General features: G+C 38.2%; 1 protein-coding gene across 1 annotated transcript in view; it reads right to left on the bottom strand.

The window, feature by feature from the left end:
• ZSWIM6 (zinc finger SWIM-type containing 6) overlaps positions 1-18,578 on the bottom strand; it is a 184,426-nt gene that overhangs the window by 34,234 nt on the left and 131,614 nt on the right. Inside the window, exons 3-4 of the mRNA XM_048220736.2 lie at positions 18,394-18,542; positions 15,073-15,223 (exon numbers count right to left, since the gene is read on the bottom strand). Of these exons, the coding sequence (XP_048076693.1) occupies positions 15,073-15,223; positions 18,394-18,542 (300 nt within the window). The remainder of the gene's footprint in view (positions 1-15,072; positions 15,224-18,393; positions 18,543-18,578) is intronic.

Here is an 18,578-nt window from a genome sequence, read left to right as displayed (position 1 = left end):
AACGTGGCTAGACTCACACTGAGGCAGATGACAAATCACCACAAAGACCTTCCTGGCTACACGTGCATTTCACCAACAACAGTGCCAGCGGACCAGCACCCATACTCCCAGAAAATGTGGGTAACAAGAATTAATGAATTCTACATGCCCTGAAAGCCTGTCCTTTCCAGCAAACATTTAGATGTACAAATACTACCACTGTGCCCCAGCTCATACACCCATCGTTTTACATTTCCAACTAGGAGAAATGTTTGATAAACCAATTCTGATCTGGAAAGGGCAAGGTATGTCCCCGGCCAGCCCATTTAGTGTCTCTGAGGTGGCAGTTCCCTACTTAAACAATAGGGATAATAATTCCTACCCACCTTGTAGGGCTGCTTAGACTTACAGTGTTTGAAAACTGCAGAGTTCACTCAGCTGCAAAAGGTACACTCCCTGCAAAGCCCTGTGTAGAAGACTTTGAGGACACAAAGCCTCAAAGGTTAGCACAGGATTGGAGGGCTCAGATTGCAAGTGATTCTGTGAATACCCTTACAAGTATTTTATATTTAATCAAATAAAGCAATTAAGAGAACATACTAAATAAACAAAATATCAGTGACATTAAACACTTAAGATAGTAATAATGGGTTCCTGTAAATTAATTTCCACTTGCTGTATGATTTTAGTAGGAAACAACTTTTAGTCTCTCCTTTTCCCTCAGTTTCAACAATAGGCTTTTAAACATGTTTTTGTTTTCCGGTAGGCATTGTTCTCTCCAGCCTCCCAGGCCCCAAGTGGGGCCCACAGGGCCATTTAACGGTCTGAGATGCTTTCTCTGAGATGCTTTCGGTAATTTTGTCCTCATCTATTCGCACGGAGGAGGCTCTCGACCTCATCCCCATCCCTACATGCTCTCTGCCCATGGTAACTTCGTGCCAGTGGACGGATAAAGAGCGCAGTGAGGAAGCCTGTGTATACTGCTCCTTTAGCACCCCCTTCCTTAGCATCTCTGCTGAAACTTCTATCTACCATCCAATCCACTCTGCCTCCCTTTTTCATTTTCAATGCCCAAGGTTCTGCAGTCTTCCACAGGAACACAAAATTAAGTTACCTGAACTCAAGTTCTTACTATCAGAGGAGGAAAAAGCCAGAAGTCAAACCAGGTGAAATTTGGTATAATGAGAATATGAACATGAGAAAGAATTACTGCAAAAAAAAATCATTAAAAATGGAGATGCAGGGACGCTCAGGTGGCTCGGTCGGTTAAGCGTCCTACTCCTGTTCTAGCTTAGGCCTTAATCTCAGGATCGATGAGTTCAAGCCCTAGTTGCCGAACATGCTAAGATCATGTTACACTGCTTATCAGAAATAAGCATTCAATATTCACAAACATCTGACTTAATCCAACAAAAAGGAAAAACTGAAATAATAGAACTTCATTTTCACACATTGTTGTAGCCTATACTGCTGGAGAAATTTGGCATTTGGAAAAGAACCATGAGTAGAAGCATGAAGTATTATCAGATAGATAACCACTATTCTGGTTGTCTGTTACTATGTAAAAACCTACCTTAAACTTACTGGCTTAATACAGAATGTATCGATGTATCTCATGATTCTGTAGGTCAGAAACACTCCCCCCCTAACTGTCCCCTGCCTTAACACGGCCCCTCCACGTGGACAGCACGGGCTTTCTGAGAGCATGGCAGCTTCAGGACAGTGAGACTTCTTACATGGAAACTCAGGGACCCAAGACGGAACCTTCCACAAGACAGGAAGTGAACCTGCTACTCATTTAACGTTTGGGCCCAGAAACTGGCCCAGCATCTACCCTGCCATATTCTGTTGGTCAAACAGTTTTTAAAAATTGACCAGATTCAAGAGGAGAGAACAAACCCCACATCTCAATGAGAGAGTAGCAAAGGATCTGTGGCCATCTTTAACCCACCACCAATTAGCAGGAAATCTGCTAGATGACAAAATGGAAAACGAAGGTATTTACTAATGGGTATGAGAATGTTGTCAGTTAAGCTAATCAAGCCCGAATAAGCCACTGAACATATGAGAAGAGCTGCAAGTAAAGCAAAAAAACAAAAAAGGTCATTATGAAAACTTAACAGCATAAAAGCTATCCCAACACACAGTGCAATATTAAGTGCTGGTTTGTATGCTAATTTTTTTATCCCTTCAAGGAAAATCCTAACAATATCAGGTTACACATGTTAGGTTTCTAATTAGTCTACATTTAAAGTTTTAAAATGTCTGTCTTTAGGGTACAAATCATTCCATCTAGTTCCGCGAACATACTTCTAGAAGTGAATGGCATCTTTACTTATCCACCTGACAGTAAATCCTGCCATTTATTGAATATTCACCTCACACTAGCCCTGTACTATGTATTTTACACACAAGATCACATTTCACCCTCAAGAAAACTTGCTGTACAGAGAAGGAAACTGAGGTTCAGAGAGAAGAAGAAAGTCTGTGCTGCTATTAAAGATGGGAGCCAGATTCATGCTCCCCAAAAACCAGTACTCTCAATAGTTGGGTATTTAGCCTCTGCCTCCCTATGTGGACAAAAAGAACTTCTGTAAGTTAGGATTCATATGTGCAGCTATGCATACATAAATTCCAAGATTAATCATTTTTGTCTCTTCACAGAATCATCATTCCATTCCTCATGTTTTAGCAGGATAATACAAAGGGGAACATTACTGTCTAAAATTATGAAGAAACCTTAAAGGCACAGCTAAGAAACCCTGTATGTACTTTATTTAACCATGAATTCTTATGTACTTAGAACACGTCTCTCTCATGTAGAGAAAGCATCTCCAACAAAAACCTACACAGGTCCATCTAAAAAGAGCCTAATTAAACCAAAGAAAACTACATTTTTCAAGACCGACAGCCACAGCAAACAAGTAATTTCACTGCAGATTAAAACAACGGATAAACAAACAAAAGCTCTCCTTATAATTCAAGACTGATTATTCAAGTTGGAAGAAATCGCTTTTCTCTGAAAATATGATGTACTCTGAGGTCTGCTGGAATAGAGTGGCGTCAGCACTTCCAGGATAATGCACTTGCGTGTGACTGAGTGTGCTCTTGGCCTGCAGGGTGTACTGCTGGGTGGAGCGTTAGGATTTGTGACTGAATAAATCAGCTGGCTATTCTCTAGTGCTACCCCCAAGTCAGTGACACTTGTTTTTAAAGTCCCTTCTACATCATGGGTTTTTGTTAGTATGCAAATCAATTCAGTAATTAAAATAAAAGGTGCCCATTTTCCATAAAAGATACTTTGGAGTTTTTGATAAAAGTGGCTCTTGTTATTTTCCAGAAGATTCGGAGTGTATAATGCTAATGGGGAGAGCACAGGCGCAGTGGCAAGTGGGGGAAAAGGAGGCAGAGTAGGAGGGGAGCAGGAGGCAGGGTGGAGGCAGAGCAGGGCAACCGACAGCACCTTCTCAAAAGGTGAGAGTAAGAAAAGTTAGTGACTCCCTTTTTCCTCTGTCTCAAAGGCAGAGAATGAAGACTGTTACATAGCTTAATTCCTATTTCTTAATATCATGTTTCTTCTTACGAAATAGTAACAGACGAAGTAAAACAATCACTTGTGGTATTTCCCAGGGTTCCACAGTTATAAAACAATTCAAAATATTTATCATATTTATTTTTGTTCTCAGAGGCTATTATGAGAGGCTAGAATTTCATGCATGATCCAATTAACTAATTATACTTATTTAGAGGCCATGAAATGCCTAATTGCAGTCACAAATAGGAGATCACTGGTATAATTAGTTGTGCTAGCAAAACTACAGTCACAAAATTTCTTGGGTCAGACCACACAAAAACTGTGACCCTAATTATAGTATTGTTCTCAGCACAATTCAGTCTTAATATGTTAGTCACCCATGTTTAAAGAATAAGTTTAACTGGTGAAAATGTTCTCCTTACTTTAAATTTGGTATGCTAGTTTCTAATTCATTAAAATACTTCTGGGAAAATTTCAAAATAATGCCTCAGGTACACCGTATAGGGAGAGCTGTTGGGATCATTTAAGTCAAGCAGGGCTAACCCCTAAGCAAAAGGGCACAGAATTTGATGATCATCTGACCAGGCTCTGAGAAAAGACTGATGGAAATAACCATCTTTTTGTTGTCAAAAAAGAAAATAAACCACAGATATTCCAAAACAGTTAACAGGCATCCTGTTAAAGCCAGAATGTTCCCTTCTGGCAAACCTGTGGTCCTCATCTAATATGCAGTCTTCCCGTTCCATTTGATTTGTCAGTGTTTTCGGGTCAACATGCAAAATTCACCAAAGACACCCTGACCTTATTGGGAATCTGGTTCTGTAGGAATGACCAGAGCCAGCTCTTCCACCACTCACCACCCTTCTCCTTTTTGGGGGAGGTAGGAAAGACAGAAAAAATCAGAAAGAGAAAAAAGGCACAATGACAGATACAGGAAAAGGGCAGTCAGCGTTAGTGAGGGGGAGGAATGTGAACTGGGTACCCTGCAAGAGCACTTTGCATGAGCTCTGCACTGGCTGCTTAACGAAGCTGCCTTCAGAGACAGTCCAAGTTTATATAATTCTATTTCTGAAAACTCCTTAGGTCTTCATGATGTCTCTCTCCTATAAGCTTCCTACTCGGCCCATTTTCCCAACACAGGCAAAAGACTACTGGAAGGAAAAAGGAAGTATTATGCATTATCTAATCATCTTATTTTAGGCCCTAAGTATACACATTATGGTCATTTTACAGATAAGGAAACTAAGGTTCTAAGATAAGGGATCTGTCCAAGGCTACACAGTAAATATGAGGATTAGAATTCCATACTTAAGACCGTCTGACTCCAATAAATCCATTCTTTATATTCCAGTTCAAGGCTTGGAAAACTGAAACAGCCCAGGTGAGCTTGTATCTGTTTGCCCCTTTGAAAAAGCATGCTTGGTTAGGTGTATTACATTTGAATATATGTTAAAAAACTGACATAGAATAGTGATTGTGAGTATGAAATGTATTAGCTCTACCATCAAAATTTTCTGAAACAGGTCCTATGTTCTATAACTTCATTTCTTCAGTTATCTTAGGCAGTCTCGGGCTGCTTTTTATTTTTCCCTTACTCATTCTGTTTTGTAACTAGACTGTAAGCTCCTAACGACAGTGCCTACCATAAGGCACTGTAAACAGAAGGTTATTGTTAATTGACCTGCTGTTCTGCTAAGGTACTCCACAGTCCACCAGCCATATTTAGGGATAAGTGCTTCCCTCAGCCAGTAGGACAACAACCTGCCCTTCACTTAACCATGGAGAACGCCAGCTTAGGATAAAAGATCATCAGGAGCGCTAACAAAAAATTATCAAATTTACCAATGGTTATGATTATGGAATATGGATAAATACACTTTAGCACTACAGTTGTGTAAGAATCCCCAGAAAAAGGGATTGCAGTAATTGGTCATATCAGAACTGCTATTTTATTCATAAAAACAGTTTCTTAATGCACTGACTTTTCTATGGAGTTTAGAAAGAACCTGGGATGGGTGCTGAGTTTCTTGGAGAACAGAATGTTTCATTTTGCTCTAGTTCATTCTATTACTGAATTAAACTTTGATGTATTGGTCTTGACAAGTGCTTCATGCTGATTGTATTGTGTATGATAGTATAATCACTCCCCATGCATTTCCCACTGGCTGGCTGATTAATGCAATAGATTACCTGCAGCACTGATGGCAAGGGGGAATCATTGCCCTTCTGTATTCTAAACTGTTTGTATTTCAGTGTGTGTGCATGTGTGTGTGTGTGTGTGTGCGCGCACGCAAGCATTCAGACACACACAGGCACCCATGAATATCCACTATGGGTGAAGGCGGGATAAGCCAGAAGGGAAAGAAAAGAAAACTGAGGGCACAGTGAAGATTACAGCCTTTCAAACACTGTTTCCAGTACAGCATAAATACTTCCTAAGGCTTCCAGATAGGTATTTAACATGACACTTCAGTTATTCATTCATTATTTTATTCACAAATATTTTACTGAGCACCAACTATATGCCAGGCACATTTTTTTTCACCTATACAGGAAAACTACCTAAAAAAATGTGTCATTTTCAGTGTTCTAATTAGTGGACAAGAAGGGAAAAAGTTTATCACATGAACACTAATATAGGGATGGAAAAGGATGGCTCTGGAATTAGTTTAAATGCATCAAAAAGACAGGAACTGACAAGATTATTAAATACAGTGAGTGGTTTAAATGGTTTCAAAACAAACAAAAATCTTTCAGACTAGCTGGTCTACTTAGGACCCTAACGTTTAGCAAAGAGCATCTCATGTGTATTATCAATATGTATGGTGAATAGGTTGCTGAATATATTAATGTCATCTTGAAATGTCTGTATGTCAGGTGTCAGACTTTCATGGTCTTGGCAACATTTTGAAAGCATTCCTCCTAACAGGATTTTCTTCCACTTCCAAGCTTATATTTGACCCAAGTGCCCTGTTTACAATCCTTCCATCCAACCCCCTCAGCCCATACTCATCCACAAGAGACACTGTAGCTTCCAATCCAAGCCATTTCAAGGTTGCTAATAACTTAAGTCTGATTCCTGATTGATGAATTCTTACTCTCTCCGCCAGGTTTGCCCAAGCAAATTTGAAATTTCCTAAGATACCCCCAAATGAAAGGGGCTGGGAAGCACAACCTTGGGTCAAGAAGGTATAGCTGGTCATAGTTCAAATTCACAGAGATTTGGATTTCTCTGTCAAAGGTTATCTTTGCAACAGGAGACAAAGAGAGTTGGAAGAGTTAGCCACATTTCAGACAATTACTATCACTATTCCCAGTTATTCGTTTCTAGATTAGAGCCTGAGAAAATAGCCTAAACCCAGGTACTAATTCATCCAAACAATTTATGGCAGAAGGCCCCTCCCTGTATTTTACTACACAGCATACTATTCTTATCCCAATTTGGAATTTTTAAACACTACAATGTTATGCAACTGTTAGATAAGCTTATGGCAGCCTCACAAAAATTCACCTGCTATAAATCACTTACCAACCTGCCTTCTCCTTAAAATAAAAGAAAAAATTATTTATATAAATAAAAAAGTCATTCTTTTGTAGACCTCTAAGAAGAACAGCTGTTTAAAAGCCTACTGAAGATAGTCACAATCAAGCATGCATTTTTAATCTCAGAATCCTTTGTCCTAGAGAAATCTTAACAGAAAGCCTATGTGTCAAGTGACGAAAGTAACTCTGTTGGGACTGAGAAGACTTACTTCCCGATCCACACTCTCTCCCTCCCCCACCCACCTCAGGGGCTCGATGAGGCACTGCGAAACACCCCCGTCTAAGAGACACCCATTAATCATTTTCCTGGGTTTTCCTGCCCCCTCCTTAACCCACCTAAGCTTGAACCAACTACAAAAACATTTGTAAAGCACCTTGCTCCATATGACACCCACAGAGAACAGCCTAAGTGGCTGCTTCAGTCCTCCCTTGGCTTCCACCTCTTTCAGTCTAGCTCCTGGCATCTCTAATTCCCCATGAAGCCCCTGGGAATCTCAGATGGCTTAAATGAGGCTTCTCAGACCTCGTTAATTTTTGCATGCTGCCACTTCAGGGTAAGAAATGGTGAGAGGAAATTATCCCCAGCCCGTCTTCCTTCATTCTCACTCTCTCACTTCCCACCAGTCTAGTGTGATGGTGCTCTCTAGAGATCCACAATCTAGCAAGGAGACCCCTCCCTCCGCCAACCACACTTCCCTTTGGTGGCAGTTTCTTGAGGGCAAGTACAATACTAACTCTTAGGAAATAGGAAGAGAACTTTTCTAAAATTGTTGTGAGGAAGAAAAGGATACTTTATGCCAAAGCTCTGACACTCCTAGTAGCCACTAATGTGAGAACAGTATCTATTACCAATGGATTCATAAATAAAGATAAAATCAAAAAAGTAATTGGAACCCATTCTTGGTACAAATAATGCTACCAGCATACTACATACACAATAAGGACACTAACATGTACTACAACGAGTCATAAGGCATCTTAGTTCCTAACCCGATCCCTGTGGTCTATATCTAGAATAAAGTTTTATAAAAATACACAAGGGGGTGATCCCCAAGTGTTGTTACAAATTATCCAATTGTACACCTAAGTAACTTAGGGAATGACTATCATTAGGAATCTCCAATTGGTTAGATAATATGATCAAATGGTCTGTAAAGATCTCTTTCAATCTTGAGAATCTACCATTTTCTGTTAATATTTATTTAAAAATTTTTCTCTTTATTTCCACTTTTTCCCATAGATGGGTACTAAATGGATAATTAAACGCTAGCAGCTGCACTCAAGAGAAGGATGGTGGATAGTACTACACAGGAAGTAAAGAAATATGCATTCTTTCTTTTGGTTAACTTCTGACCCAAACTAGAAATTAATTCTGCCTACTTAAAGAAACAGAGAACAAACCCCTCTTCCCATCCCCAGAGCAGAGCAGAACCTAAAGGCCTCTGACCCACAAACACAGAAGTCTCCGTTTTAAGAGACAGAAAGCAACAGGACCATACAACAGAGAAAGAAACCAGGCCGAGGTAATGAGGACCGAGCAGGAGACAGGCGTTCTGAGAACAAGGCTGGATAGAAGCAAAGCCTCCTGAGCAACACAACAGACATATTTAGAGGGAGCTCTGAATAGTCAGGGGGAAACCGCAGACTGAAAGAGGAATGTGCAACGCCATTCCAGAGCAGGCCAGCCCAGCCCAAGTGCAAGAGGGGTCTGCAGAGCTACAGACCACATGACATAAACAAGTGTTGACAACCACGTTATCATTAGGGCCTGGTACACCAGAGGTCAGGACAGAGACCTTGACCTAAGGGTCTCACTGGCTCCTTAGGAAAGGAGCCTGGAAAATGAAATGAAAATTTGACTGTAACCCATCTGCAGTATGTACTGAATGTATTTTGTGAGAAGCCTAAGTTTATTATGACAGTTTTCAATCAGCATCATGGATTTGGCTCTTCTACACTAACGTGGTTTTTTCAGACTGAAGTTAGAGAGTCCCTAGACACGCAGACGAGCAACCAGACCAGGTAAGCTCTGCCGACTACCACCATTAGGCCTGCAGGACCACGGGTGGGCAGACCAGGCCATGCAGCTTTCACAGGGCTTACTGCCATCTAGGTGAGCTTTGCCTTGCCCCTGCTCTGCCCTGAGCAGAGAGACCCCTTTGCAGAAGGGCAAATTAAAGCAAGTGAGGATGCAGTCCAGTTTGATGGTTGAATCTCTGAAGTCTCTGACCGGGGATCAAATTCCTGCTCTGCTGCTGTGAGCTCAGGCAAGTTATCTGGTCTCCCTAAGCTCCAGTTTACTCAGCTATAAAATTAGAGCTAATAATTATACCTATTTCACTAGACTGTTTTAAGAATAAAAATATAATGCATGCATTAAGTGCTTAGCATAGTGACTGATAAGTAAGCGTTGACATCTATGTCATCTTTACTAGCTGGAGTAAAATGGGAAATAAAAGACAGCAAAAATCTAGATCCTATGTCTACTCTTTCTCTCCTCTCCATCCTTTGAAGTAACAACAAAGGACAATAAAACTGGACTGAAAATCTTGAAGACGACATTGTTGATAATGAATTTGAATGCTTTATAGCCCTCCCCCATTGAGTTAGTTCATCTTTGTCTTTGTTCATGTTATTCCTTCTTACTACTTCTTCCCTACACATCACCTCCAGGAACATCTTGTAAAACCATGTTAAATTCCATCTGTACAAGTATTTGTACTAATATGTGAATAAATGACCCTATCAAAGTGCTGCTCAGTTCATTCATACCTATTCTAATTTCTGTCTCCTGATGGTTCCATTTCTCTACTCCCTCTCTACTATGATAAGGACCATTACCAACAGTAAAATCAAACATTTAATACATCTATTCCTCTGGACATAGCAAGTGCTTAATACATACTCTCAGTATGTTTCTGTCTCACAGAAACCACAATAAGACTTCTGGAAAGAAGAGTTAATGGAAGGCACTGAAGTGGTTTAAGTGGTAAAGCTGTATTCTCCTTATGCCCAGGGAAGACAAACTGGTAGGTAAGAAGCCTGATTGCTTCTTCCTAACATGTGGTTCGTTAGGTTTACATAGTACACTTAGAGCTACATGAAGTTTCCAATTCTGTGCCTGACATCTTTTTGCTGCAAGGGGGCTCTGAGAATTGCTGTTTTCTCCATGGCACTAGCAAAGAGAACACTACTTGTACGGCAAGCCACACTGGAATGCTCCTAGCTCTCAATGAAAAGCAGTTACTCCTCAGCCATTCACTAACCACCATCAGCTTCAAAATCTGGAAGACCTTTATTTGAATTTATCATATAAACTAAGCAGTGGCCCCAAACCGTGGTGAAATTATTTACCCTATTATGTCGGGAGATGTATTGTGGCATTCCCCAGAAATTTCTCCACAATGACCTCCAAAACAGAGTCTTTGGAATCTTATTTCTGACTGTGCACAAAAGCCCTTGCAAAGGATTTAGAGCATCATTTTAAACGTGTGACTTAAGCATGAGATTCAAGAATAATGAGGGTGGGTACAGAAGAGGCCCAGAGAGATGATTACTTGCATCAGAGGCATAGCTAGGACAGTGTCCTGAGTTCATGAAGTAAGAAATTTTTAGTATTTGCAATTAATTTGGTTTCAGTGGATGGAATGATGGGCTAAGTTCTCTATTGCTGAACCAAGATTTATTGTGATTCCAAGTACCCTGAATCTGTATACCCACTCCATCTATCTAGCACCCTACCAGGAATATTACCACTTGCCTAAAAATGGTGGTCAAACTAACCTTACAATGGAATTCAAAATAGAAAGAAATTTCTATGACTATGTCTGCTCACACAGAGTTAGGTATCTATATCAAAACTTTTTTTTTTTTTTTTTTAAGATTTTAAGTAATCTCTACACTCAACGTGCGGCTCAAATTCACAACCCAGAGATCTAGAGTCGCGTGGTCCACCAGAGCCAGGCTGGCACCCCCATATCAAAACCTTTGAAAAGCATTCTGAGAGGTAACACCTTATTCTTGTGAACCAAGTGAGCATAGCTCAGAACAGCACGGCTCCTGCAATAGGAACCCAGCCTCTCCCTAAAAAAACAAAAAAACAAAACAAAAAAAACAGGGTTTACATGCTAGAAAGCTAAACACATGACTCAGCTCAGAGAAAAAGTTAAGTGTTCAAAATTTTAGAAAAAAAAATATTATGTAATACTTGAAAATGAAAATTTAAGAATTTTTCCCCATGACAAAGCTGTATTTAAATCTTATTTAACTGTTTCCTTTAATGACATCCATTTTAATTAGGTTTTAATAGACTGGCAGCCACAACCTATAGTTTTATGAAGCAAAGTAAAATTAGTCTAGGAAGACATTTAAGGAAGAGACCCATCAACACAGATGAGAGGTTACAATATATCCCCTCATCCCTAAAGACCCCCATGGTAATTAAGTGTGCTGAACAGACAGCCATTAGGGCTAACAGTAGGTGTGCTCACCACCAATCAGCACTGGGTTATTCTTTGAAATCTAAGGGTTACTGCTGTGATCTGCTTTCTAGAAAATTTGCATGTCATGGGATAAAGAAAGCAACTACGGAGGTGTGGGTTCTACAGCTCTACCAAATCTGCAGTTTCTGTACTGCAGTGGGCTTTCTATCTTAAGATTTTAAGGTATACATTTTCTTATACCGATGATGATACAACAGCATTCCTCCTGAGAAGACTGCTCTAGGTTTCAGAAAATGAACATCACATAGAAAAAGTAAAATTAACGTATGAAAAACAGATTCATGTGTAAGAATAATGTATCTGCAAATGAGATGCACTGAACAGGATCTTAATAGTGCGCATCTGTATCTATTTCATACTACATTATGAAAATCAGGGAGTAAATCACGAAAATTAACTCAGACCAAACGAATATCATAGGCACTTATTTTAGAAAAGAAGAACTGAGCATAATCAATCCCTTTGTTAGCCAGAGGATGGGGAAAGGAATCTGGCCTGTTGCTACTTCGAAGAAGTTTGTATATACTTATTTGAAAGAGAGACAAAGTTATATGAATATGTATCATTTTTAAAACTAATTTTGAAACATCAACACTTAAATTTTAATAAATCACATATACTCCGTTAAGTTGAAAATATTGGGGAGGGGAATATCTGATCTCAAAAAATACAATTTTGTAAGCAGGCCACAAATCTGATGCCTCCAAATCCCTCTGCCAAGAAGCAGTTACTTGGCTAAGATACTCTACTTGTACACTCTCATCAGATTAAGGCTTTCATGCCAGGAATCTTTTTTTTTTTTTTCCTGGTGTATTGGCCATTGCCAGAAATGGACCCATCGAATTCACCAGTGCTAAGGAGTTAAGCATCTGAGATTTAATTTAACAGTTTCAGCTTTATTAAGCTGTCACAGAGCGGCCCCACTTTGATAACAGTAGCTGCTCCAATTATGGCTTGGTTTAGGGTTGACAAGTATAATGATTCATTCGTGGCACATGAGAAGCAATAAAAGGTTGTTTTGCATTACAGCTTTAAAAATGTGGGCACTTTTTTCATTTAATTTGTCACTTAGCTTTTGCTAAGAGGACATTTAAATTGCAGTAAAAGGCAAATGGGGCTTTTAGTTTAAATGTAATCCCCATATTTAAATGATCTGTAATGGTGCAGTGTTGGAGTGGGAACACTATTGTCTCACAGTGGGTCCTGATGGTGACATGTGACATTTGTATTCAGGTCCTGTATTATCCATGTGGCTAAAGGGCTTCCAATTTCATTTCACAGCCAGAAGCCTGCAGAAAACACCAATTAACTTGCAGATCCCATTTGCCGACAAAACTCAGCCTCTTCTCAATGTCTGGCATCTGGCAGTGCTCAGCATTTAATTCCAAAGCAGAGCCTTGAAGCAATGTGAGCCCTGTGCAGGGGCACAAAGTCAAATTCTCCCATTTTATTAAGAGGCAAAATCCTTTCCTTTTGTAGTCCAGAAGCAACTTTTAGTTAATTTTCTGGTGAATGAATATTAAGCTATTGTTACTTCTACATGGGATTCTTCGCAAAACTTAGACCCCATTAAAATGGTTAGTGACCTCTGCTTGCCATCAGAGTACACAAGAGAATTTACAGCAGTCTAGTAATGATTGGGGGGGGGGGAGGGATGATTTGTGAAGAAAGAAAATACAGGGCAAGAAGATATATTCTTCATCCTAGACTGAAATCAAAGAACTTGTATAATATAAAAGCCTGGCCCATAATCAGAAAGCACTTCATCAGAGGGTATAACTAGAATCGGCTGGTGAAACTTCCACCTAATGAGAATTTATACTTTTGAGAGTAGATGTACATAATTTTCAAAACGAACTTGGAAAAGCGAGATGGGGCTAATGGATTAAATATGAACACTCAAGTTTTATTTAACTATATCACTTGTAACTTTTTTGGTTAACTTTTTTGGCACTTTCTTCCTAATTAGTTATTGTAATTCTAAGTTCCTCCAACTACCAAAGCTCTTTAAATTTTATTCATTTAATATTAACCCAATATTTTTTCTTTAAATGATTCCCTTCATTATAGGTTTTTTTTTTTTTTTTTTTTAAATGGTAGACCTTTCGGTAGTCTTTAAGGTAAGTCTAAAGGTAGACCTTTAATGGTAGTCAATTCAATATTTACTACAGAATAACAGAACTGAGGAGGGTTTACCTAGGATAGTGTTATCATTCAGTACTGTATAAAAATATGTTTAAACATATGCATTGTGTTTTCCAAACACCACACTGTGCTCCCAAACACTCTTCCAATATATTGAAACAATCTGCTATAGTTATGGACTGACCATTACTTCAGGTGACCAAGTTATTACAAGATACGTAATAAAAATACCAGAGGAAAAGGCCAACAAATATCTAACAGCTGGCAAGTAGCAGACATATATGTTTAAAAAAAAAAAAAAAAAAGAGTTGTCATCCACAGCAAGTTTCTGCACACACATCCTATTAATGGCAAAGAGGAAACTCTGATGTCCAATTCTTTACCAACTTGTGGCATAACCCTAGATTAGTCAACATAATCCTTTGGAAGTCTCCTAAACTTTCCTGGAGTTCAGTTTCCTTATTCATAAAACAGTTCACCTCAAAGGTCCCTTCCAATTATTACAATCATGTGGTATACCACAAACAACAGTTTCTCTTCAACTAGACTTGACATGGGATCAATCATCAGGATATGGTCTATTATCAGCCAAGAGGGAAAGAAGGGACGGTATGAAGAGTTCTACTATTCAGTTTCAATAAAACCAGGATCTTCTAGTAAACATATCCAGAACATAAAATTAATACAGGCAGTGATAGAACTTTTGTCAAAAATTCCATCTGTCACATTCTTAATAGAAAGACAATTTAACAAATGCATTATTTGTTAATTCCCTAGCAATAAACATTGGATAAAAATAATTATCCCCCCCAAATTTCCCAGTGAACCTGACTAGTGGATTTCTCATTTTTTCAATCACCTACTATATTTATATCTTTATTACAGAGATTTGGGAGGCAATAAAAATTATAGTTTATCTTTTCCATTCTGACAATCAACAGTTCATCTAAGTCTGTAACAGCCAAAAAATAAATGTTCAAACTACTTTTGACACTTTTAATGTACTCAAAGGGGGAAAAGAGCCAACTTTAAGCTCAACTGATTACAGTATTATTCTAGAAAAGAGTAACCAGCTCTACTATACAAAATACCTGTTTTAAAATAATATGGCTTCTTTTTTTCAAATATTTAAAGGCAGATTCCTGTGCTTGCTTTCCTCAAGATCTGAAAAAGTCCCCCAAACCCTCCCAAGATTATTTCCTGCAAATGCCAACCCAAGCCCTCCTTCTTCTAACCAGTGTCTAATGACAATAAGTTCATATATGAGCAGCTCTCTTTCAGCAACACTCTGACCATGTGTTTTCAACATTCAACCATGATCTTTACCCATACACAACTCAATGGCAATCTGTCAGGAAACATATTTACCCAGCTCATCCCAGAGCTGCCTGTATTTGTCAGTCATCGCAGTGCCTTGTTGCCTCCAGAGTGACAGACGAGGGTCAGCCATGAATTGCTCTGTTATCAACGTCAACATGCGAGCCCCATTAGAGTCCCTCATCTTCAACATCTCCCGCACCTGGTGGGGAAAAAACAGACCTTTAGAAAAGTGTTCAAAAATGCACAGCAATACAGAAACAGGCCACTTCCTTTCTTTCTCTGGGATCCGAGGCAGTTAATTCTTGATACTAGCCCTCTTTGGCAAACAAAAGTTGTGAAAAACTGGTCTCTATCCTAAATGGCAATTTAATCAGAGTATTAACTATTAATTTTTTTAAATCATGTTTCATAATCCAAATGAGGAAAAGAAATGTGGTTAACTTTACAATTACCAAAAAAAAAGAATTTTTTTGCCAGCCCACAGAAAAACAATATCAAAATAAACAAGACAAATCATCTGGCACCTTCCTGACTCTTCCAACTGATTGTACTTACCACTAGAGTAGAAGAGCCGAAAGCAGTCTACTGATAACTCTTTAGGGATCTTCTAAATTGAATGGATAATGTTTTTAATAATAGCATCTGTCTTTCTGTTTTTAAAAAACTGCTTTATTGAGACATAACTCACATACCATACAATTCACCAATTTAAACTGTGCAATGCAATGTTTTTTAGTTTATTTCCAGAGTTGTGAAGTCCTTCCGTTTTTGAGGTAAATCAGAATTTCAGTAAGTTCTCACACGAAAGTTTTCTGACAAGAAGAGCAATACCATACTTTTATATTCACCTGGAGAGGGCTTTAAGAGGAAATGGGCTGTGCTCAGGTTAAAGAACTCTCTGGCCTGGAGTGATCCAGGAAGCAGAATTATAACCTGTGACCCAGGGAGCTAACCCAGCCTCTCAAGCTGGAACTTCAAGCTCTGTCCATTATTCTGGAGCCAACCCCCCCCCCTAAAAAAGGGAAGAAAAGAAACAAGACTAAGTGTCTCTATAGGAAACCCTAAATAAATCCATCCATTCCAAAAGTATGTACTGCTGTGTGTTCAACAAACACAAATCCCAGCTGAACACCACACTACCAGCTCTCCCTAAAGGAAATTACTGGAGCAAGGTCATAAGCAGCAGAAAAGGAGAGGGGGTGATTCTATGTGAAAGGCAAATCAAAGAGGAAATGGCAGATACTCAGTAACGCAGCCCAAACCTCAAGATCTACTGATCCTGTGTCAGGCCTGTACCCTGACAAGTAATGGAAGACCATCAGGCGTGATATGGGAGCCCTGTAAAGAACTCAAAAGCACTTCTACACTGAATCACAAGTGTTGTGCTTCCAGGACTATTTCAGTAATAACCTTAAAATTTTTTTTATTTCCACTATGGAAGCACTAAAAAGACAGGAACAGAAGAAGGCTGGGAGGAAGAAAGGGAGTTGTCATTTACCAGACATCAAGCTAAAGAGCTTTACAGTTATACTTATCATGTAATCTTCACAACAACCATGTAATATAGGCTATAATCCCCATTTTATGAATTATAAAAACCACGTTTCAGAGAAGTGAAGTAACTTGCCCAAAGGACAAGAGGAATCGCTGGGATCAGAGCCCAGATCTGCCTTAACTCTAAAAGTTATGCCAAAAAATTAAAAAATAAAAAATAAAAGCTATGCCATTTCTAAAATTAGATGATGCTATTACTTCATATGGCACACATAATGTGTACATCATATGTCAGGATAAAAATAGCAGCTACAGGCCAGTCTAGTATCTTTTTCACTTTGCTTCCACAAGGCCAAAGTGTATGATTCAATAACATGAGAATCTGTGACATACTTCCTGTGTATCTAAACATACCAAACCTTTAATATTACCACTACACATCATGGATGTGATTTAATGTTTACTTTCCTGATAAATTTATAACCTATTACTCAGCAATAGCAATGAAAATAAACACTTTACTGTTAAGCATATAAACCACAACTATTAAGCAATACTCAAATACATCTATAGTCTAATGGTAATTAATTTTCAGATGGCTGACTCTGACTTATTACAAGAGTTTGATGTACCTGCGAACTACCAAAGAACGATCAAATCACGTGTGAAGTAGTTTTAGGGTATGATGTATTATATTGTAATCTAATTTTCAGAAAACTGGCAATCAATATATAGTAAATGGGATAAATCTTTAATAAGAGGATACTGATTAATCAGAATACATTATTTTCTGGTCATAACCAGTAACAGAATATACTCTAATTCTTCAGAACTAAAAAAAAATATTTTAATTATTACAAATATTAGAAAAACTGTTTAACAAAAGTGTCAATGAGTTATCAAAAGTATTAACCAATTATCTCTTCCATTAAAGCCCACTTGAATACATTAGTCATAATAGTGAAAAGACACTGATTTAATATTATTAAAAAAGCATTTTACCCAGTATTTAGAATTGTGTTTACAGTACTAAAAGTTCTATATAAAGCAACAGATACAGCTTCTACTCACACAGAACTTATAAGGAAGATAACTTTGTTTCTTAGGCCATCAAATTTTGGTGATGAAGATTAACATTTACCAAGGCCAAAATGACATGTTAGACACCATTCTCATTTAATCACAACTTGAGGAGGTAAGTTATCATTAGCTAATTTTATAGATGAGGAAACTGACTTAAATAACTTGCCAAGGTTCATATATTCCATAAGATGTAGAATTTGGATTTAAAGCCAGGCCTGTATGACTCCAAAGTCCATGTCTTTGAAACTAATTTAAGTATACTGAACATTATTAAACTAAATATATAATGTTATATGCACGTATTAACTGTTCAAAAATAATTATGTAAAATTTACAGATTATGGATTGGAACAAGAGATACTTCTCAACCTCCGAGAAAAACAAAACAAAGCAAAACCCTAAATATATAAAGCACATTTTAAGGACTGTATTCAAAGTTACACTCTACTTGAGAACATTAACTAGAAAAAGTAAAAGCTTGAAAAGATGTCATTTTTAATAATATTAAGCTATTTACTTTTGAGTTTTGAAAGGTTTTTCAAAACTATATAAACTGTCACCATTTTAGTAATGGGAACTGAGAGAAACAAAAATGTTCCACATCTTGACTAAGGATAGCTAAGTAAAATAATGCATTACAACATAATAAGTTTCTAATTGGTTGATTAACTTAGCTGCTCTTCTTTAAAAAAAATAAATAAAAAAGAAGCCTTTACTCTATTGTACACATAATCATATATAGATACTTTCTATATATGTATATATTTAGAATATTTCTTTAAAAAATCATACCTTTGCAAAGAGCAAATTAAGCTGCTTCCCTGATCCGTGGTACCCGCCCTGGGAAAGGAACAGTTTAACCTGTTCTTGAACCTGCTCTTCATCTAAGTGCCAGCAGTTTTCATCATCTATACTAGCACCTGCTGTTGGATCAGGAGCACCTAGAAATAGAAAGAAAAAATAACACATATGCTAGA

The sequence above is a fragment of the Ursus arctos genome, unplaced genomic scaffold (genome assembly GCF_023065955.2).
Source record: "Ursus arctos isolate Adak ecotype North America unplaced genomic scaffold, UrsArc2.0 scaffold_5, whole genome shotgun sequence".
NCBI lineage: Eukaryota > Metazoa > Chordata > Mammalia > Carnivora > Ursidae > Ursus > Ursus arctos.
The sequence above is the reverse complement of the archived record's forward strand: the minus strand, read 5'-3'. Positions and strand labels throughout refer to the sequence as shown.